This window comes from Phaenicophaeus curvirostris, chromosome 17 (genome assembly GCF_032191515.1).
Source record: "Phaenicophaeus curvirostris isolate KB17595 chromosome 17, BPBGC_Pcur_1.0, whole genome shotgun sequence".
Taxonomy (NCBI): Eukaryota; Metazoa; Chordata; class Aves; order Cuculiformes; family Cuculidae; genus Phaenicophaeus; species Phaenicophaeus curvirostris.
In genome coordinates, this window is record NC_091408.1 from 14,555,186 (window position 1) to 14,577,512 (window position 22,327).

The following is a 22,327-nucleotide window of genomic DNA, read 5'->3' on the forward strand; positions in this document are numbered from 1 at the left end:
CAGAGGTCTTGGCGGGTCTCTAGACACCCAGTTTGTGCTGCAGTACCTCCAGGCTTTCTGTATGTCACTTGTATCTGTTTGCCACAGGGAAGCTCCTGCCTGCAGGCTGGGGAAGGGCTCCCTGCTGTGGAGGGGCGGCAGGGCAGCACGGCTGGGTGGATGCTGAGCAGAGTCATTTTAGGGTGGGATTTTAAGGTAACAAAGGGAAGAGTGTGTTGATAAAAGTCCTCCCAGAAGCTGGTGGGAGTGGTGAAGCATCTCCCTGCACCCCTTCACAAAGCCAGGGTCTCCCCTGAGTGCAGTGCTGATGAGACCTGCTTTCCCAGGCCAGGCTGGTTCGGCATGCAGCAGCGCAGACCAGCACGGGAGACGTTAGATACTGGCAAATCTGGAGGGCTGGGATGGAGAAATGCTCCTAGTGGGATTGTTGCTTAGTGAGTCTCTTCAGAAGCTGTTCACATTCTGCCTGTACCTGCAGAAGGTGTGATCATTTGAGTGTAAGCTGGCCTGGGGGCTCCATTCAACCTGCTTGTTCCCAGGGGACCTGGGTTCTTTCCAGTGCCGTGCGGGTCCCTCAGCCTGTTGCCCGTGTGGCTTGCAGGGAGCTGGGACTGTGGCCGGGGAGCGGCAGTGCTGGGCTGTCCCAGCACCAGGGGCTCTGCCTTTGCCTTCCCTGTCTCAGGCACCAGAGACGGGGATGGGTTGAAGGACGGGAGACTCAGGGGGACATTGTGGGGGTGGGCAACACGCAGGGAGAAGGTGGGGCTGTCGTCTTCCTGCAGCATCGGCAGACATGGTGCCCCGTTCCCGAATTTCCCTCTGGTAAGGATTCAAGCAGTTAAACATCAAAAGTGAGATTTAATTGATATAGAGGAGAGGAGGAGAGGTTGACTTTTATATCAGATGAAAGGAGCGGATGAGGTCTGATACAAATAGCGCTTCAAGAGGCACTATGCTGTTTCCTTGCTCCTTTTTTCACAGAGAGGTTAGTGGTCTTATTTGCTTTTGGAGGCTGTGGGGAGCTTGAGAGCAAAGTGGAGATAATTACACATAGAAATAAAGCTGCTCTGGTGTCAAGATTATCATTGTGGCCTACTTATTAAAAGTCCTTTAAAAAATAAGAATCCCACTGCTCCCTGGCTGATGGTCCCCTGGCAAAGGATATTCCTCATAAAGCTGCTACTTAGTGCTAAAAATCTCCTGCCAAGAGCGAGGCCTTACAGGATTCTGCTTCCAGTTTGTCAGAAACCCGAGCAGCCGCCTACTCTGAGCATGAGTGAAAAGCACACGCATCTGATGGGTCATTATGCATAATATTAGGCCTCCGAGATGAAGATCCTATCTAAAATGTTCCCCTGTGTTCGGGTAGGAAAGATGCCATTTTAACCCTGAAAGGGGGGAATCAATGGGAAGAGGAATGACTTCTAAGCGTGTAATTTCTCATTGAAAAACAGAAAAAAAGAAAAAAGTCGGAGTCATGGTAAAATGATTTGATCCAATGTTCAGTGTGCGGTAATAAGCATAAATTTGCATGAACTTGTAATGAAATGCTCTTGCGCAGATGTGTCGCCCGGGGGGCTGTCGCAGTCGCTCTTCAGGGCGTTTCAAAGAGCATCTCTCTGCCAGCGCCCCTAATTCGGTAGCAGGGGCACCAAAACTGAAGCCAGGCAATTAGCACCATGTGCTGCGCGCTCTGGGCAAGCTGTTCCACCGGGCTGTGGCAGCGCAAGCGTTGGGCTGAAACCGTGCTGGAGGAAAAGGGACTTTCTTTTGACACAATTATTCCATGCAGAGCGTGGGGCTTTTTATTCCGGAGTCGGTTCGCTTTGGTTTTGGAGCAGCACTGCTCTCGTGCCAGCGGAGCGGTCGCAGCCTGCCGGTTGTGCTTCCTGTGGCGGTGCCGGCGAATCCTGCGGTGGGGACACCGTGGGTCTCCTGCGCGGTGCTGGGATGGGAAGGCAGGCGAAGCCACCAGTGCTGTCATCGGCAGCGGCGAGGGGCAGCCAGAGGATGACTCAGAGGTGGATGAAGTCACGCGCCGTGGTGGATGGACACAGCCCGCCGGACGTGCCGTCATGCCGGCCCCCTCAGCGCCGCTGTCGGATGGTGCTCACGTATTCCCCGGCAGAAGGGCCCTGTGCGTTAGCGCTGACGCTTTTGAGGACTCGCTCCCTGGCATGTGGGGGGACCGGGGCTGCCCAGAGACCCCCTTCCTCTGGCGGGGAGCGATGCTGGAGCTTTGGCAGTAGGATGGGAGCTGCGGCGTGACCTGCCCGGGCAGCCGGCGTGGTCCTTGGCCAGGGCCAAGCGCCTTTCCCAGGCCCACCCTCTTCCCTGCCCCTGCCAAAACCCAAATCGAATTAGCTGTCCCGCCGGCTGTCCTGCCCTCCCCAAACACAAACCATTCCTCTCGCCGATGCGGATAAACAGCCCCAGCCTGGATTTTTATAAACAACCCATTTAATTTTTTCACATGAGCTGTGTCCCAGCCAGCTGGGGCTGCCGGACAGGCTCCCGCTCTCCGTGCGCCCCGGTCCGGGTGCAGGAGCAGAGTACCCACCGTGGACCAGCCTTGCCGTGCCATCACCTCTCCTTACTCTGTGAGTGCTGGGTCCAGAGCTCACGTCTTACACCCAAATTGTGCCTCTGCCCTCGCTCCGCTAACCACGATGGCTAACGAGATGAGTGATGAGCATTTATTTCTGGGAAGCATTCGATTTTCATCAATCCAGGGAGCGGCTCCTCATTAGTGACAAAGGATTTGACAACTTTTCTTTCAGACACAGGGCAACACTTGTCATAAAATCCTGGCTGAGGAATGCAGCACATCCACCAGAACGGCCCTGGATGTGGTCAGTAAGCTTTGCTGCCACAAATACCCATCAATTATTCTGCAACTATTTAAGCCTGCGCTGAGTGGAGCACTGTATTTTAAAGAGTACAGAGGAGGCAGGGGCATTCTGTACTGGAGAAGTTTGTGTGGTTGGAAGTGATGCCTTGGATGTCAGCGTTGGGGTGCAGGTTTATCTGGGATGTTGGGATGTTGCTGCTGTGTCTCTGGTCACTGTCCTGTCCCCTGCCTGTTGTCCTGTCCCCCAGCTCTGCCCCATCCCACTGTCACGCACAGGGCAGCTAACCCTGGGAAACAAAGGGGATTGAGTTGGGCTCATTTTCTGGGTGGGTCTGCAGCACCCTTGGTGGCTGAGGAAACCTGCCTGGCTGGGCTGAGGCTGCAGACCCATGAGAAGAAGTCAGACATGCCCGAACCTCATGGTCTTGGTTGTGCTTGAGTGCAGCCTCGGAAGGAGAAATATCTCACAGAGCATTTATCCCTTGGGTGCTCATATGTGCTCTGCTTGGTACAGGCTCTCGCTTTTTAAATTTACGTCCCCTTGTAGGCAAAAAAAAAAACCAAACCAAAAAACAGGCAAAACTAGCTAACCCCTCGAATCTTCAAAAGTGGTCCCAAACCACCACACAGCTTGCAAAGACACCAGTTTCCATCAGGACAAGTGGTTGTTTCTGGAAAAATAGCCACTTCTTGTGCTTTTCCTGCTGTTCGATGTGGCTCTGGTGCTTCCCGGGGCGGTCTGTCAGCAGAGCTGGGGGCTCGCAGGCGAGGGCTCAGGGTCTGCAGCCTGACCTGTGCTTTGCTGAATGTTCTCTGCTAGCGCCTGCGTTCTCCTCTGTGCCTCGAAGCGGGGACACCTACCTGCCCTCTCCGGGATGCTGAGATGGCCACGTACTGAGTGTGGATTCGGGGCTAGTAAAGGGCTGTGACTGCCCTTCCATGGGTGTAGATGAGTGTCAGGGCGCTTGTGCAGAAGCGGACAAGGTGTGGGAAGTGGCAATTTTTGAGCTGGTATCAATCCTGTAACCCTCTGTCAGCACCTGCTCTTTCAGTCTGTGGTCCTGTCACTTCCAAGCCCTGTCCCTCGGTTATGTCCCTGAATGTGCATTGTGCTCGTTCCCCCATTACAAGCACGGTGCAGCTTTCCCACATCCCTCGCACCCCTCCAGGCAGGGTGATCCGGCAAACACAATGGAAACTCGCATTCTTCAACTCCCAGCTGCAGTTTTGGGGGTGATTAAATGAGAATGATGTGGCCATATTTGGGAAAAGCATCGCAGGGAAGCCTTGCAGGAGGATGGCTGCTAGGTCCCCGGGTGTCCGCACGGCCTCACAGGCTGCTGGCAGCACAGGGACAGCAGAGAGACTTTGTGGGCTCAGAGCAGGGACAGCACCGGCAGGCAGGGATGCGCAGCCACTTCCCTCTTGGGGTAGTGCTGGCACGGGCTGCCCGTGGACCGTTTGGCCACCACAGCTGGACTTTGCCGTGCAGCTTGATTGCACCTGCAGTTAGTGATAATAAAACGGTCACTTAAAAGTGACGTGAACCCCCCTTTCCCATTGGCTCCTGAGTTCAGACTCGTGTTTCTTCAGCAGCAGGTCGATGCATCCTCCTGGCCAGCGCTCCGCCACGCCTGCACCCCCGTGAGTACCGCTCAGGATGGGGCTTTGGGATCCAGGCTGGGCATCACCCATCCTGGCGCGGGACCTGCAGCATCTCCCCGGCAGGACAGGAAGTGATAGAGGCAGTTGGATTTAGGGATGATTTGTTTTATCTGTTGTTGTGATCCAGCTTTAACTAGAAATGGGCGGGAAATAGGTCTCATCATTGCTAAGATGCTTTCTAAAGCAGGCACAGCTGAAAACCCTGGAGAGACCTGCTCCAGTGAGTATAGTGGGTTTGCTTTGCTGCCGATGTGTCTGCAGCATGTATGGATGCTGCTCTGCATCCCACGAGCTGCTGACCCAGCACCTTCCTCTGCTGGCAGGACTTGGAGCAAGGTTGGCGTGCAGGCAAGGGGCTGCGAGCATGGAGGAGTGGGGTAAAGCAGACCACAGGGGAGAGAAAACACGTGTTCCCTGCCTGGGACAGAGCGGGGGCTCATCTCCACTGCTTCCAAATGTTGCGCTCTCTTCCCCTCAGGTCATTTTCCCTTCACGAACGATCAAATCACTTCTTAAAAAACTCAGCAGCGACTCAGAAAAGAAACATTTCCTCTTATGGAAAAGCCCTCTGTGATTTAAGGAGTGATCCAAGTGAGCAGGGTACTGTAAAAACCACTTCTGTGCTTTGCTGAGATCAAGGAGCGACTGGTGGGAAGGCATCAATACCCACTGAGCTGGGCTGAGCCGCGCAGGGGCTGCTGCCTAAAAGGCTTCTGGGCCCAGCAGGCGTCGGTTGCCCGAGATGAGCGGTGCTTGCAGCAGTGGTCGTGCTGTTTCTGGCGAGTGATGCTGTAGGGTCTGGGTTGCTGCAGTCCCACAGCTGTCCCCTCTGCTCACGCCCAGCACGCTGTTCACCCCTGGGAGTTGCAGCCTGGGAGGTGGCACAGGGCTTTGCCACGGCACGGCAGGGCAGCCCAGCTGAGGCTGCCAGCGCTTTGCTGCTGGCGCGGGCTGTAGTGTGGCCTGCGGTGCTGGAGAGCTGCACCGGCGAGCGGGCACGGGGCCCATTCAGTGCCTTCCGGGATGCTGGGTATGGCCCTGGCGTTCTCCATCTCTGTAACGATCGCTGTCTTGCAGAGAGAGGCGTTTACCAGCGGAGGAGCAGCACGGCTCCAGGACGTTGTGGTTGGAGCTGAACTGAGTGAGCCCCATGCTTTCTATCGTTATCAAATCTGGGCCTGGCCTTTTGACTTTTTGACTTGCTTCCGCAGCCAACAGCATCAAACCCAGCCCGGGGACACAAGCGATCAAAGCCAAGTTGCCGGCAGACATTCCTCTTCCCTTCCTTGTTGTTTTGGCAGCGACTTGTTTTGCTTTGTGGTTTCTCCCATGATCGGAGGGTGCCGCACGTGGTCATGAGAAGCCAGGCTGCGCGGTGGTGGGTGGCAGCGAGGGCTGAGGCGTTCCAAACCATCGGATCAGAGGCTCCAGGCCCTAGGAGTCAGCTGCGTAATCCATAGATTTATTTATATGCCATCCTCCCTGCTCTCCATATCCAGCTTGTGGCCAAGGGAAGGGGAAGAGTTCGCAGGGAGCGCTGTTTCCAGTGGCCGTGCAGCGTCAGACCTCGGCAGAGGGCACCTTGACCTCTACTGTGACACTGGGAAGCAGGAAAGGATGCTCCAGGGGAGGCTTTGGGTGCCTGGGCAGCATGATGGCTACAGAGGAGGGTGAGGCCGTGGGTGCTCGGTAGGGGAGTGCCTGCCCTGGCTCTCGTTGGTGTGACTGCTGGAGGGAGAGTTTTGAAGTAGATGGAAGGTCTTACAAGGAGAGGCTGAGAGAGCTGGGGGTGTTTAGCCTGGAGAAGAGAAGGCTGAGGGGAGACCTCATTGCTCTCTACAACTACCTGAAAGGAGGTTGTAGGGAGGAGGGAGCTGTCCTCTTCTCCCAAGGGACAGGGGACAGGACGAGAGGGAATGACCTCAAGCTCCACCAGGGGAGGTTTAGGCTGGACATTAGGACAAAATTCTTCACAGAAAGGGTCATTGGTCCCTGGCAGAGGCTGCCCAGGGAGGGGGTTGAGTCACCTTCCCTGGAGGTGTTTAAGGCACGGGTGGACGAGGTGCTGAGGGGCATGGGTTAGTGTTTGATGGCAATGGTTGGACTTGATGATCCAGTGGGTCTCTTCCAACCTGGTTATTCTATGATTCTATGAAGGATGGATGCAGGTGGCGGAGGAGAGGAGACAACCTTGAGCCATGAACGTTTGGTGCCAGCGCTGCTCCTGGCGGAGATGCACTGTGTAGGGTCCCGTGGGGCCAGGGAGAGGGCTGTTAGCTGAGTGCCAAGTCCCACTGGCTGTGCCGCAAAGAGTGCAGTGCGTCCTGTCCCATAGTGTCAGTACTGGACCCCATGGGACGTTGACGGTGATGCCAGCAGGCACCCATGCACACATATGGCCATCGCGGGCACGCTTGGGCTCCTGGAAAAGCAGCAAAGCAAACCCCAGGCGTTCCTGGCCAGCATAGCATAGGCGTTTTGTCTTCAGCTTATCTCGGGCTGGTTTTAATTTGCAACTCTGTGGTTGCGTGCAATGACCTTGGCCTGAGCCTGCTCCACAGCTGAATGCCCCTGAAGAACATCATAAATGCCATTGATCTGAAGTCACCTGCAGGAGAAGCAGCGAGCCAGCACTCTGTGCACCGGAGAAGTGGCACAGCTGAGTGGGCGCTCCTGGCGGCTGGAGGGGATGGGGCGCATGCTGACTCCTTCCTAAGTCCTTGTTGAGGCAGACTTAGGTGTGACGCAGTGGCGAGAGCGTTGGCACATGTCCCTGTACTGCTCTAGTGAGCCTGTGGTGAGGACTGCAAAACCACCTTAGAGCAAAAACCCCAGAGCTCCCTGCCTGCCGTGCCTGGGATGGGCTTGAGCGGCACCAAAATGGGTTGACGCGCAAGGTTCCCTCTACATGAAAGCACAGAGGGTTGTGTTTTGCTCCCTCCTGATTTAAGGAACAAACAGGAGTTGGTGGTTTCTATGATGTTTATCTTCTGTAAGACCCCAGGGCTCTGTAATGATGACAATGAGGTGATGCACCTGCTAGCAGCCAAATAGCATCCCGCATGCAGCCAGTCCACCCTTGAAACCTGCCATGAGAGGGAGGAGTAGTCACCCTCAGCTGGTGCTTGGGCTGGGGACAGCCTCTTGCACGGTGCTGTGACCGAGACCTGAGCTGGTTCCCCAGCAGCAAGTGACATGGCCGGGGCTGCGGGAGCCGGTGGTCTTGGGGCAAGGACGGGGCTCCTAGGGATGAGCTCAGCTAAACGTCACAGGGAGGGGTGCTGTGAAATTGTGGCCATGCCTGTCCCTGTCCCCAACAGGACCAGGGCTGGGGAACCAAGCTGTGCTGGCAACGGTGGTGTTTTGGTGCGTATTTTAAGGGTGCTGCAGAGCAGGGAGTGCGGGGGGCTGGAGGGCGTGGGTGCCTCGGTTGCAAGGTGCATAGTCCAGCAGTTAACACCGGGATGCCCTGCAGGCTGTGTGGTTTCTGTGTGGGGCTCTGGCTTGGTCCCCAGTCCCTTGCTGTCTCGCCGTGGAGGGGATGGAGAAGGCAGGAACAGTCGTTTTTCCGGAGGTTTGCAAGTTTGGAAAATAAATAGCCCTGCTCTGTAGGTTAAGCTTGGCATCCTGGAGGATTAATCACGCTGGCTGCAGCCAGCACTGAGAGCCCCGGTGACGAGAGCTGTGGTTTATAGATGATGATTCATCGACTCAACTTAGAGCGACCACGTTATTCCAGCAGATTGCAAAATCATAAGAGGAATGTTGTGGTTAGTTTACGGCTTAACTATGCAAATCGTCAGGAAGCCTTCAGAGCTGGAGAATGTAAGGCACAGCGCGCCCGGATGGCTGGGCGGTGAGCAGGGGCCGAGAGCCCGCGATGGGGCTGTTGGGGACCAGCCGCTCGCAGGAGCCGGGGAGCGGGGAGGTGAGTGATCGGGGGGCTGATGAGGGTCTGGAGGAGCGTGCCAGCGGGTTGCTTCGGAGCTGGGGGACACGCCGCCGGCTGGGAAGGGGTTTCTGGCTGGTTTCACCGTTTCTGTGCCAAGGCGGCAGGCGTCTCTAGCAGAGCTGGGGGGGGAAAGTGGGGAGCAGCTTCCCCCACCTCCTGCCCTGCTCCCAGAAGCAGGCAGAGCCTCGCTGGAGGAAGTAAACAGAGTGGGAGGAGCTGCACCTCTTCCTTGCTGGGGCTTTCTACCAGCCAGAGCTGCTGCTGGGACGTGCGGCGAGTTGGTCTGTTCTCGGCGGGACCAGCGTTTCGCTGTCCGGAACCTACCTGGGAGCCGGTTTTCCCCAAAAGCTTTCTGAGAGTTGAAGCTCTGCGACAGCTGAAATCCCCGTGACGTGCCAGTCCGTGCCAGTCCGACAGAACTGGCTGGGCAGGGCAAACAGCTTTGCTCTGAGGGGAGCTGGGTGCCCTGGCGATGACGCGTGCCTGCCCACAGGCTCCGGCAAGGAGGTGGCCGGGGGCACACGGTGTTCCCAGGAGGGTTGGCAGCGCTCTGCTCCTCTCCAGCTGCTCCGTGGCCAGTGGGAAACTGGGGGAGAGGTGAGCAGATGTTTGTAATTACAGCAGCTCACGCCGGAGTGCAGGGAAGGAGGCTGCCCGTCCCTGTGGGCTCAGAGCAGGATCAGCCTCTCGCTCACGCGTCCCACATGCGATTTTGTCTCGGGGCCTTTTTAAATAAACAGGATGTGTTGGCAGCAAAAAACAAGCAGGGAGGAAGGGCGGTCCAGTGGTTAAGAGCGTCCGACCTGGGAGGGACAGGAGGCACAGCCCTGCCCTCTGCCACAGGCATCTTCCGTGGCCTTGGGCACATCCCCTCACCCTCTTGTGCAAGGTGGGGAGCACGTACCTGCTTTGCTTCCGGGAGGTGGGAGCCTCATCCCCGGGAGGGCTGGGATGTAGGTGGAGAGAGGTGTAAGCAGTTCTGGTGCCGGCATGTCCACTCAGAGCCGACCCACCTGCTGGTCCACCTCTACCCAGGGCAGTGTGAATCAGAGGGAAACATCGGCTGGTAATTGGGGAAGCATTTCCTGGCCTGTCACACTTTGGGATGGCGTCCCGTCCCTTGAATCATCCAGAGCTGGTCCCCATCCAGCGCTAAGAATAGCCTCCCCACGCAGCGTGGGGGCAGCTGGGTTGGGGGACTGACCAGCTCACGTGTTCCTAGCGGTCACTTCCCAGCACGGTGCCGGGACCCGGTCTGGCTCTCATGCTGGCTGGTCTGAGGTTTGGGCTAGGACAAGGGAGCATGGCTGAGGTGGCTACCGTGGTTGGATTCCAGAGGGGTTCCCCACCTCCGTTCCTCACGTGCTGCTTGTAGCTGAGCTCTCACCCAGCTTCGTTTGGGACCCTGGTGTGCTTCCCCTGGAGCTCTGGGTGCTTCAGCCAGCCCTGCAGCCTCCAACCCAGCATGTACCTAAGGTGGGAATTAAGACGGCATTTATGAGCGTGGCCGTCTCCAGAGGTGCTTTGCGTGGTGTTTGGGGGTGCCCTGCCACGCAGCTAAGCCCTGGCACGCGAGATAAGCTGCCAGTGCCTGCCTGCTAGGGCTCAAAGCAGTGTTTGGCCAGAAGCCACCTTCGGGTGAAGACACAAATGCAGCCACACATGTAGCTGGGGACAGTTTCTGCTGCCATAGCCCCATGGCGATGCTACTGCCCCATTTATGCGTTTAAGCCTGGTGTTAGGCGCTGGCAGATGAGAGCCACCCGTCCTGTCCCATCCCGCTGTGCGTGGGGTGCTGTGCCCACCTGACTGCTGGTATCAGGTACCCAGCTGTGGCTGGAGCAGGGCAATCACTAGAGGGCATCCTTGGATCAAAATGTTCCTCTGCAGTGGGAGAAACCCTAATCTGATGTCCCACCAGGCTGGGCTTGAAACCTCCTAGAGGAGAGGGACACAGTGGGCTGCTGAAGGCAGGCCAGTGGGGTTTGCCTGTCCTGGGCACACTGGAGCTCGGTGGATGCCTCTCTGGGGAAGCATCCGTGGGGAAGCGCCTCTCCTTGCCTTTCCACCCCTGCCTTTTCGAACTGGTATAGAGAGTGTGTTAGCATCACTGCCCTCCCAGCCTGTTCCTCTGGGGAAGAGCTGTGGTAGCTGCTTCGGGTGACAGCCTCCTGGTTTGAACAAGCGTGGAGGCAAGATGGGGGGATGCTGAAGCCCTTGGGAGCCTGTGTCAGCCTGCTGCTGGGGCAGGGGCATGTGCAGTTGCAACTGGGTTTATGGCTGGAGGAGAGCTGGGTTTATACCCTGGGCAGCTGGGATCTCCAAGATGCAGGGAGGTCCTCCCCCTAAAAAGAAAATATTTACATTTGAGTGGCAGAAACACTGCAAAACTCCTCTGGGCTCCCCTCCCTTGCCAAAGTGCTTGGTGAAGCGAACACGGGTGGGTGGTGACAGCTGGGGCTGGGGCAGAGCCTGCCCTGCTCCCTGCCCAGCCCTCACCTCGTGCGTATTTGTCTGGGCTGAACCCACACTCAGGGTTCACCACGGCGTGACTCAGGGAGTCAGAGGGTTGAGGGAAACACACGTGATGGATGCCCCTTGTTCCTCTGCAGCCAGCGTGGGCTTGTCCGCCTCCCGGTCCTGGCAGACTTGCTGGCTGCCCCCTGCTTCTCCCCGGGTTTAGGGGCTGGCAGGGCAGTACCTGGCACTGGTGCTTGGCCAGTTGCTGCAGGAGGCAGCCTGGCCCCAAGCATTAGAGATCTAGGGACACTGGAAAGTCATAAGCAACCCAGCACTCATCCCGGCCATTCCCTGACTCTCCCAGACCCCAGAACCTTGCATCCCGTGGCAGCGTTGCCGGGAGCGTGGTGGCGGTGCAGGCGGGCACGGTGCCGGTTGCTCAGCGTGTGTGCCGGTGCTGGGGGCCTGGCCGCGCACGGGCTGCCACGCGTGGGTCCTGGTAGCACGGCCCCCACCCCCGGCCCTGAGGAGGAATTGAAAGTCCGTGGGGTTTCAGTGGTGTCAGCACCTGTGTTTGAAGGACTCGTGTTGAACTGGGACCTGAAAGTATCAGAAGCTTTCTTGATAAAATGCTCTGAAGCTCATTTTGAGAGCTCTGCATTTGTCGTTTTAGCAGCAGCCTGTGGGGGTACTGGGTTTAGTTTGTGCCCTGCGCCGGTGTTCATGAATGCCCGTGCTCGAGGCAGCCTCCCGGCTCCTGTGGCGCGGGGACAGGCCAATTCCCCTGGTGCGAGGGGCGCAGGCACGGCACACCCGCACCTGCTCAGGGCCAGGCCAGGCCTCACGGAATCAGACTTAGAATCATAGAATTATAGAATCATAGAATAACCAGGTTGGAAGAGACCCACTGGATCATCGAGTCCAACCATTCCCATCAATCACTAACCCATGTCCCTTAGCACCTCGTCCACCCGTCCCTTAAACCCCTCCAGGGAAGGTGACTCAACCCCCTCCCTGGGCAGCCTCTGCCAGGGACCAATGACCCTTTCTGTGAAGAATTTTTTCCTAATGTCCAGCCTAAACCTCTCCTCGTGGAGCTTGAGGCTTGAGGCCATTTCTGCTAAGGACTTTCTGCTGATAAACCCACTTCAAGGTCATTTTCCCCCATTACATCTCCTAACCCTTTCCCAAGAGGCAGTGAAAGCTCTACAGCTTGGACAGGGTCTGGGTGAGCCCAGAGGGGTTCCTGGAGTGAGCAGCCTTGCATTAGCCAGCACCAGAATCGTTTAATAAATCCACAAGTCCAGAGAAGAGTGATGAAGCTGGTGAGGGGGCTGGAGAACAAGTCTTAAGAGGAGTGGCTGAGAGAGCTGGGGGTGTTTAGCCTGGAGAAGAGGAGGCTGAGGGGAGACAATGGGGAGGGAGAGCAATGATTACTCTCTACAACTCCCTGAAAGGAGGTTGTGGAGAGGAGGGAGCTGGGCTCTTCTCCCAAGTGACAGGGGACAGGACGAGAGGGAATGGCCTCAAGCTCCGCCAGGGGAGGTTCAGGCTGGACGTTAGGAAAAAATTTTTCACGGAAAGGGTCATTGGGCACTAGCAGAGGCTGCCCAGGGAGGGGGTTGAGTCACCTTCCCTGGAGGGGTTTAAAAGACGGGTGGACGAGGTGCTGAGGGACATGGGTTAGTGATTAATGGGAATGGTTGGACTCAATGACCTGGTGGGTCTTTTCCAACCTGGTGATTCTATGATTCTACCATTTCTGTCTCTAATTTCTACTTCTCTATGAAAAGCCTCTAGTTTGCTGGTTGCCAGGAGGAGGGAGGTCAGGGGAAGCAGGCCTCCACAGCATCCTCCTTCCTGCAGCTGTTGAAACAAAGTCCAGAACTACTACAATTGCTGTGTCCCTCCCTTGAGTACCGTGCACGGTGCTTTCAGTCCAATTGTCAGCAGCGGCGCTGGGGCAGTTGGGTGTGCGGCCTCCACTGAGGGTGCCAGGCAGCATGGACCGCGTGGGATGCTGGGCATCTCCCCTTGCCGGTGATACAGGGCCATGTCAGATGCTTGGTAAAAAGTTCAGAGCATTTGTATTGTTGAGCCTGGGGACATCTCTGGTGCTGCTCTCTCCTTCGTGCTCCACCAAAACACATCTCACTGGCTGCAAATTGTGACCCAAGTTGCTAAGCCATCACCTGCAGTGGACAGGGGTTGTTCTCACCTCCTTGCTTTCCCTCATGTCGGGTCCCTGCTTGCTGCCTGACCCTGCAGGAGCTACAGCTGGAGGCTGTCCTGCTGCCTGCAACAGGAGCCGGAGCACGGCTGCCGTGCCTGATCCTGAACTACCTCTGATCTCCCCAGAAAGCTCTCAACCCCGCAGCCTGCATAAGCGCCCTGCCTGTGTCCGCTGCCCACAGCACTTTTCCCTCTTGGCCGCTTACCCCGCAGCGTTGTTTTGTCACATTTGTTTAGGTTGGCCCAGGTGCTGTGATGTATCTGTCTCAGCGTGGGGGGGCTGTTTCATTTTATGTCCCTTGTTTTGCAGCAGCAGCAGCAAATGCCCCGGAGCAGCCAAGATGAGAAAGATGAAAAAGAAAAAGAAAAGGAGAAGGAGGGAGAGAAGGATGAAGATAAGCAGGAAACAGAGAATGACAAAGAAGAACTGACAAAGTAAGGAACAACCCTCTCTGCCCTGCTCTCTTCCATCTCTAGGAAGGACTGGGCATTGGGTTGGGGCTGTGGCAGTGGGATGCAGCATGGTCCAGATCTACCTGACCCTGTGCAGGACCATAGGTGCCTACGCCACCTCCTCTACAGGGAGGGAAGGGCAGAGCCTGCTCCCCTCCTCATTCCTCTTCACTGCTGCTTCCAAGCTGGGAAAACAAGTCTGAGTGTCTAATTTTTTTTTATTTTAATATAAAGCCAATCGACCCACAAAGCCCCTCTGATCCTCCAGCTTGTTTTGTTGTTGCGAGAGCCTCTGGGAGTCAGAGGAGCAGTCCAGGCGCAGCCGAGCGCAGCACTTCACCTTTAGCATTATTGATGTCAACGTGAGTGCTCCCAGATGAAGGGCTTCAGCCAGCACTGCCTCCCTCACACCAAACAGGCAGCATCAGAGCTGTGGCAGGGAAAGGTTGGCACGCAGACCGCTTGCTATCTGTAATGGGCTTAATACTTGGTTTAAAAGAACATCTGGCTTCATTATATCTAGGCTGCTAAGACATTTACCAGCAGGTCCCTTTCAGGAAGATAAATGAGGAGGAGGCAGGGATGAATTTCAATGGTCTGGTATTAAAGCTGTCTCCGTCAGGTCTCTGCGTGCACTTGGTGGTGGATCTGCAGCCAGCTGCAGAAAGAAAACCCCACCACAAATAACCCCAGCACCAAACCCGCTCGCTCCCAGCCAGGAAAAGAGCCTGCGTGTGCAAAAAAAAATGCAGACCTGCCCCGCCAGAAGACCAACAACAAAAAAACATCCCCAAACACATGCAGGGAAATAATTGCTTGACCTAAAAATCAGAGCAACCAAGCAATGTTTTTTCTTTCCTCCCTGTTTTTGCAGGGACAAGAACGACGACACGTCCGGGGAAGACAATGATGAGAAAGAAACTGTCACCTCCAAAGGTCGCAAAACCGCCAACAGCCAGGGCAGACGTAAAGGCCGCATCACCCGCTCCATGGCAAATGAAGCCAACAATGAGGAGGCGGCCACCCCGCAGCAGAGCGCGGAGCTGGGTAGGTAGTGGCAGATGTGGGGACCAGGGGACATTGGCAGGGCTTGCGGGGTGTCCAACTCTACTGGGATGGGGCATCACTCCACACTGTTCCCCTGCTCACAGAGGCAGGGTTTTCTTTGTGAAATCCTTTTTGAGCGTCAGCAGTGAGGTTTCTCTGTCCTGGTAGTTAGCCAGTGCAGTTCACCCTAATGAGCCAGACACATTTGCAAGCCTGAGTTATTCTGGCTGAGTTTTAGTGGGTTTTAGGGCCTCTAAGGGCAAGTATTGCAAAAGATGAAAAGGATAGCTGTTGTTATTAGCAGCGTGTTAGCTGGGTGCAAGACTCATGCACCTCCTGTACCTGGAGTCGTGTTTCCCTCTGCAGCAGCTTGGGCTTTAAGTGCCCTCAAGCTCTGCACAGGAGCTTGCTCTGCACTCCTGGTTGCCCAGGTCTCTACCAGTCCTCCTGCCCTCTCTGTTTTCAGACTTGCCAGGGCCTTGAGCAGCTGCAGCCTGTGGGGTCTGTGAACACCCTGGCCTTTGGAATCGGGCTGGTCCTTTCCTCATTTCTGTAGGTGAAGGATGTGGTGAGGAGGCAGCGGGTCACAGCTGCTTAGGAGCCTCCACCCTGGCTGCAGTCACGCTGTTAACACCAGGTTGCACTCATTTTGCCCAAAAAGCAGTATTTCCCTTGCTGGACCCCAGTGGCCCTGCCCATCTTTCCCCATCCAAAGCCAACCAGGCATGGTGGTCCTTCCCATGCTGCCTGCCCAAGGCTGCAGGGTGGCTGAGCACAGTGGGCAGAGGCTGGGAGCGGCTTCAGAGCAAGGTGGATGAGGCAAAGCGTGCTGCCTGTAGTGTGGCACCCAGGGTCTGCGCCAGTCTGCGGCTGCAAGAAGCAATCGACCAGAGCCGTGTGATGCTGCCGTGCCTGTCTTGGGCTACACAGGAACTCATGGCAGCATCCACAGCCCCACAGCAGGTGCATCTTCCCCTTGTGTCTGCATCAGCAGTGGTCACCCTGGGAAACTGCTCATATCTTGACTTAAAGTAGTCACGCATCAAGGAATTTGGCTGTTTCCTATATTTTCTACTCTATCAAGTACAAAATTATTACTGTGCTACCGAAGGCAAGTAAAAATAAAAGCGGGGTGACTCCTCTCAGTTCCTTGCTCTGCAGTTTCTTGCTTGTTCTGTTCCATGTGCTATAAATCACCCGGAGGTGTTTCGCCTCCCTGTTCCTCTGCTGACAACTGGCTGAAGCCTTGATTGTGAGTGCTCTGTTTTCATACAGGCGATATAAATAGTTCCCAGCGCAGTGGAGCCCTGCTCTCCCTCTCAAACTTGTTAAGAAATGCTACAAAGAAGCAGCACATAATGCCAGGGACTTAGATGGGAATTTTTTTATCCCAGCATCTCAGAGTCCTTGATAAACTTCACCGTGAACACAAGGAAAAGACTTAAGACCATGTTAAATTGGGGAAAGGGAATGAATCGATTCCAGTGACATATCTGAGCAATTGGTTTTACTTTATGTCTCTCCAATAGCGCTTAAATTTAGGTTGGCTAAGAAAGTTATTGCATTTTAAATACCAATTGAACATTAAAAAACAACACAAAACCGTATTGTGGTTTAACTGCAGTGTGCCAGAGCTCCCCGTAGGCATCTGTTTCATAACTGCGCAACCTCAGTAAATACCATTAATCAAACCAAATGGGCTGTTGCTTTGACATTTCTTTACCATACAATAACAGTCATCCTCAAGCTGAGCAACGGGCCTTGCGCAGCGCGTTGGGGACACTCGCTTTTACGTAAATGAGCGTGGTGGCCCCAGCTCTCCCCGCAGCTCGGGGAAGCGGTGAGGTATCGATTTCCCTTCTTCTTGGCCAGCGTCCCACGGGGCGGCATTTCTCGGGGAGGCAGTGACCTGCACTGGCTGCCGGGAGGTGACACCTGCGGTTGGGCTTAGCTGCCCGTGAAGGAGATTGGTCTGCCCCACGCCGTGGGCGTCGGAGCCCATGTTGTCCTCCCACGAGGTCTCAGCTTCTTGTAGAGCTTCTTGGAAGATACTTCCTTCTCTTCTCACCCATATCCTTTATCCTGAACCTGTCGGCCTGTTTTCCATTTTAAAAGGACACTCAAAACATCTCTCATCACTGTTGAAATAATGCTTTGCCTGTTGTTTAGAGTAATAACCCCTTGGCAGCCTGAGCCGGAAATCTGTTTCCTTACCGAGTTGTTTTGTGCTCTGACTCACACCCTGATTTGTTATTGTAGGGTTTGCTCTAGTGCCAGGCTGCCAGCGGGACTGTTGCACAGTGAAGGCTTTATGCAGGACCTCGGTGTCCCCAGCAGCACTTCTAGGGTGGGGGCAGGGGGAGCATCAGGTGCTGGCAACCCTCACCAACCCTCCCAGCCAGGGCAGCACATCCCCTGCCACAGGTGCTGCTCTGGACAAGCCCCCAGCGTTGCTGGAAGTGGCTCCGAGATGCCCAGTGGTCGCACTAAGGGAGCCTGCGGTCGAACACAGCCAAGTCCCTTGACACATGTGGTCAGTCGAAATCGCTGCCAAGGTGACGCCGTTTCTCCGTCTCCGCCATGGGTGACGGTCCCACCCTGCGTCTGCCACCTCCAAAGCACATAGCCAGCACCGGCTCCATCGTAGGTACCTGTTGTCAGTGGGCCAGAGTGCGGGGCACCAAATCGGCAGGAAATCTGCTGCCACCCTCAAGCCATCTGGCTTCGCTTCCAGTCCCAAAGTAGAGGTATTGAATCACAGAGATGCATAGATGCATCCCAGAAGGGTGCTGTGCCTGGGTTACCATAGCATGGAAGAGCCTTGAGAGCCCGCACCATGACAGCCTTCCTTGCAGAAGCACTTTTGCACAGCCCAGTTGTGCCTCTGGGGAACAGGGTGCGGGACAGGTTTGGGCATTCAGGCATCTCCTCCGAGCTCACCAAGCTTGCTGGGTCCCATTCACAGCTGACTGCTCTCCTTTCCTTTGCAGCTTCTCTGGAGATGAATGAAAGCTCTCGCTGGACCGAAGAGGAGATGGAGACAGCTAAAAAAGGTGAGCCTCTCATTTTCTTTCTGCTGTTGGTTCTGATGGAGCTAACCCAGCAGTCGGGGGTGGACTGTGTCTGACCGCTTGAGTCGGTGCAAGCGGTGAGCCCTGAGCTGTGGGGCCAGATTCTGCTCGTCCCACTGCTAGTTTATTCCCAGCTTGGCAGGGTTTTGGGGGAGGCAGGCAGTGTTGTAGGGTCATGCTCAGCCTCTCTGGCCCTAGAAGCTGTTTTCCGTGTCTGTATGAAATTGGAAAAGCATTTTGCCTGTTGCTTTCTGCAGCTTCTGGTGTCTGTAGTGTGAGGTGCAGCTTCACGCCACTCTCCGGAGGTTTGTAGTCCTTGAGTGATTTGTTGCACACACACTGAGAGCATCTGCCTGTGTTCATGGTTTCTGGGATTTAGGGAGAGGTTGGCGCTCCACAGCCGTGTGTTGGGGAGCTCGCGAGAGCCGGGGCTGCGGGCGGCGTGGGGTGACTTTACATCCTGGCGCTGATTCAGAGCCTTTGCTGAGACCGTTTTTAAAAAGTGCTGAGTGTAGCACAGCCCTTCTTGCCACTTCCCCTCCTCGTGCTGCTCCTGCGCCAGCTCTCTCTGCTTTAAATTTTTTGCCAGAGTCACGTCCTATTGATGGGCTGTCGAGCTCACGTCCTCAGCCCGTGCAGCCCGCTTGCATCGCTGACGACTCTCCTGGCCCAGTGAGGATTGTAAATGGGAAATTAAAATGGAAATGAGTTTCGTTTGGGGATGGCAAACGCAAACAGGCGTGTTAGCGGGTTCGGCTCTGCTTGGAAAATGCACCTGCTGCCGGGATGGTGATTACGCGTTCTGGAGCGCTGGCTGCCCAGGTGCCGATGGGAGCTGTGGACTTGGATTACTTTGCCTGTGAATATCCCAAAGTGTTTGGCTCACTCGTGTGGAAGCTGTTCCAACTCTCTTTATAACCCAGTGCCAATCCTGTGCATTGCTGAGCAGGGCTCTCTATAGACTCAAAACTTAATAGATAGAGTTTAATGAAGCACGCTGGCCTGGGGCCAGGTAAAGGGGCAAGCAGGTGCTGAGCAGGGAAGGGTCGTTGGAGGGATCTTTTCCGAGTGCTGCTTTGCTTTGGAGATCACATCTGGTTGTTAAAAAGTGCCTCTTGCTGTTTTATGCTGGATGCTGGAGGTGCGCTTAAGGAGTTTTAAAACCAGCTGCCAAAGCCTGTGTGGAGGAAGGATGAAGCGTGGGAGCACGTAACATTATTCCAGCCCACGGGCCAGGACGAGGCAGGGAGATTTGCTGGTGTAAAGCCCAATTGCTGATGTTTTCCCCTCCGTTACAACCTGGGAAACTGAGATTGCAACACCAGACTTCTACAGAGAAGCCAAATTCCCCTTTGCCAGGAAGCAGCCGCTTTAATGCTTCGAACTGGCTGTGTTTGGCATTTCCAGGGAACAGCGCGGTGGGGGTTTCCAACTCGCAGCGGCTGCAAAAATCCGGAGGTAACCTCAGAGGCTGGAGGAGGGAACAGCAGAGCCTGCTGCCGGCTCGGCTGGGCATGGGCGGAGGAGGCAGTGGGCACCCAGCTTGGCGTGAGCTCAGAAGCACAGGCAGTGCCCTCCTCACCGTAAGGACTGGGCTGATACTGGTACCAGTCTGAGCCCACAGCTGGCTGGTTCGGGGGGTTAAACAAGCAAGGCGCGAGTCCTAAGAAGAGTCAGCCCTAACACCCCATAGGGCTTGAGCAGATGGGGATGGTGACTTCTCCGTGCCATCCACTGCTGGCTTTTTTGTGCATGGCATGAAACCCTGTGTCATTTCTGCTCAGGGAAGTACAAGAAAACAGCCCGGAGGCAGTGAGACACCAAAGTCATCTGCTCTTCTTCAGAGGTGCATAGCTGCACAGAGAGTTTCCAGGCAGGAGATGGCAGGACTGTGTCTGCTGGGAGAGACAATAAAGGGGAGTACCGTGTTATTAAAGTTAACTAGGGGAACGAAAACCTAGCGAGAGGAAAGTTCTTGCTTAATGGCACTTTTATTACACAATAAACTTTGATTCACTAGTCTGTCAAAATGCACAGAGATTGGTATAATTACGGGGTAGCATGTTTTTTCTGATACGGCGTCCTTGCACCAGGGCTGAGATCATAAAAGCAGGAGGTTTTGATTACTTGGAGTTGGTCGAGGGTTTCTCCCATTCCCTTCCCAAGACGAGCAGTGGGCAGCAGCCTCTGCTTTGCCTGGCTTTGCCACCAGGCAGGGTGCGGAGATGCTCCACAGCGGCCGGGGCTGCTCCTTAAAAGGCAAAGTTTAGGCAGCTCCTGCCTTTGGGAGTTAAAGGTAGGCGGGCAGGGAGTTTGCGAGCAGCAAACAAATGCCAGCCTGGAGTGTCCAGGTGGGTTTCTTGCTCCCCCAGCACCCAGCGTTGCAGTGCAGCCCTGATAGCACTAGAGCTGAACTTGATGAACTGGGAGGTTTCGGCGTGACATACATCACTCTTCAAAGTCTGGTATCAGTTCTCGCCCTGGCTCTGGGTTTTCCCCCTGGCATCTAGCAATTGGGTTTGCTCTTTGAGAAGAGGCGGTGTGGAAACAGCAGGTTATTGCTCACCTGAAGTCCTCCTGAACCTTGCTGAGGCTCTTCTTCACTCCTTGCCCCGGGGGACAGAGCCAAGCTTGGGCTCTTTACGTATTTTCAGAGGCCAAGGAACTGGAGAGGCCACGGGATGGAGTCAGCATGATGAGGCAGAGGAGAGCTAGGCAGCAATGTAAAGCACTGATATCAGAGAGTTAAATATGAAGATTACCAAATAGTTCATTTTGGGTAGATGTAAAATATTTCCCTGGATACAGAAGTTATTCTTTTGCGACTGTTTTTCAGTTCTGCCAGCAACAAACTCGAGAAGTAAGATGAGTTTTGGACTGACCTGAGCCATTTTTCCCAGTCCCTTTCTGCCCATGAAACTAAAATAAAGTGGGATTTTTTATTTTATTTTTTTTTTAAATATTGGCTTCTTCAAATTAACACCGAGCCAAACGAAAGCCCAAGGCAGAAGAAGGCCATCTCCCATCACCTTTTGAACATGGCTGCCTTTCAGCGTGCTGTCTCGCTGCACTAGATCTGTTTGGAGCTCGAGTGGGTGTGTAAACACATGCACAAGCGTGTTCTCCACCCCTCATTTGGGGTTGCACTGTTGTTCCTAATGAGCAGCTGCCTGAAGGGCAGGGGGAGGTAGGTCTGTGTGGGTCTTCACATTCTTTCTCCATTGCTTCGTCCTGTCAGGGCAGCTGTTGCTCTTACAAAAATTTGGCTGCAGCATGGGCGATGCTGCAAATGTGGGATGGAGCCAAGCTCCGTACCTTCCTCCCTTCGTGTGTCCCCTGTGCTCATGCTGGAGCCTTCCCCACTCCCATCGGAGATATTTACTGCTGTAAAAACCTGCTGATGCTAGTAAATCGGGGCTGGAGAAGCTGGTTTGCAGCCCACGTGGTCGCTGTGTGTTGTCCCTCGTGCTGGCTTCAGGGTGGGACGTGCCTGAGGTGCAGCTGGGTGCCCTCTGTCTTGGCTGGGTACAAGCGGAGCTCAGAGCGAGGACAGCCCAGCCTGCCCATCCCCAGCGCCCGCTGTGGGCAGAGCACCAGCATCTGCCTGCTCCAAGCAAGCCACCTGCTTTCCATGAAGTTCAGATGAAGCCATGTGGTGGGAATTATCGGGTTGGAGCAGATTGGCTGCTGCAAGGGCAAAACCGCATCCAAGGGGTGTATCGGCCGTGCTCGCCCTGGCAGTGGCTGTGGTCGGCTACAGTCCCGTCCCCACCATCCCAGGCAGGGGCTTTGCTGCTCTTCGGCCAAGGTGTTACCCTAGGATAGCATCCGCGGTGTCACTGCCTGCTGTGGCCCCTGGAGCTGCCTTTTCTGCCACCGTTGGCTGAATGCTTGTGAGTGTGTAGGAAAAAACTGCAAGGATTTGCTTAGTGAGTGTCAGCGAATGAAACACAAAAGGCTTGTCAGGGGGAACTGCTGGGTAATTACTATAATTTACAGCCTACATTTTAATTTTGAGCATTATTTTTTCAACAATAAGGGAGCAGGAATAATATCTGAACCAGGTGAAGGAGAGAGCTGTGCCTGCCCGGAGCGGCTGCTCCATGCATGCTCTCTGCCTTGTGCTGGAGAGTTGTTTTCCTGGCCACGTCATAGGGGATGGCACCTCTTGGGTAGCAGGGAGATGTCCCATTCCGTTCCAGCCATCAGACAGGCCCAAGGGCTGGGGTCACAGCACAGAAGGAGGGTTGTGGTAGGATGGGAAGAGCTGGGCAGGTTGTTTTCGCAGCAGGTTGCTGCAGTGATCCTGCAACCGTCCCCTCCGAAGGGGAGAAGGGGAACTGAGGGTCCCCAGGCAGGACAGCAGATCAGAGAGAGGGCACTAGAGCTGAGCTGGCCAGGAATCCCCGCTCCGTACCCACACCTTTTTTAGTGGCACTGCCTCCCTCTGGACAGGTGGCATGGTGGGCATGAAAGCTGCTGCGGAGTTTCTCTGCAAGCTTCCTTGTAGCGGTGGGGCATGACAGAGACATGCTCACGTCTGGCCACCAAAAGTGCATGTCAGGCTGGACCTTCTCGTGGAAGAGTGAGCATCAC

General features: G+C 55.3%; 1 protein-coding gene across 14 annotated transcripts in view; it reads left to right on the plus strand.

Moving 5' to 3' along the window:
• Nucleotides 1–22,327, plus strand: part of NCOR2 (nuclear receptor corepressor 2) — a 258,401-nt gene that overhangs the window by 180,816 nt on the left and 55,258 nt on the right. For 11 of the 14 annotated variants that reach the window (XM_069871338.1, XM_069871343.1, XM_069871331.1 and 8 more), the window contains exons 15-17: nt 13,471–13,595; nt 14,488–14,660; nt 17,651–17,713. In XM_069871338.1, the coding sequence (XP_069727439.1) occupies nt 13,471–13,595; nt 14,488–14,660; nt 17,651–17,713 (361 nt within the window). Of the gene's footprint in view, nt 1–8,268; nt 8,445–13,470; nt 13,596–14,487; nt 14,661–17,650; nt 17,714–22,327 lie in introns of those variants that run through there. The other 3 variants (XM_069871341.1, XM_069871342.1, XM_069871334.1) reach the window with 3 other exon arrangements.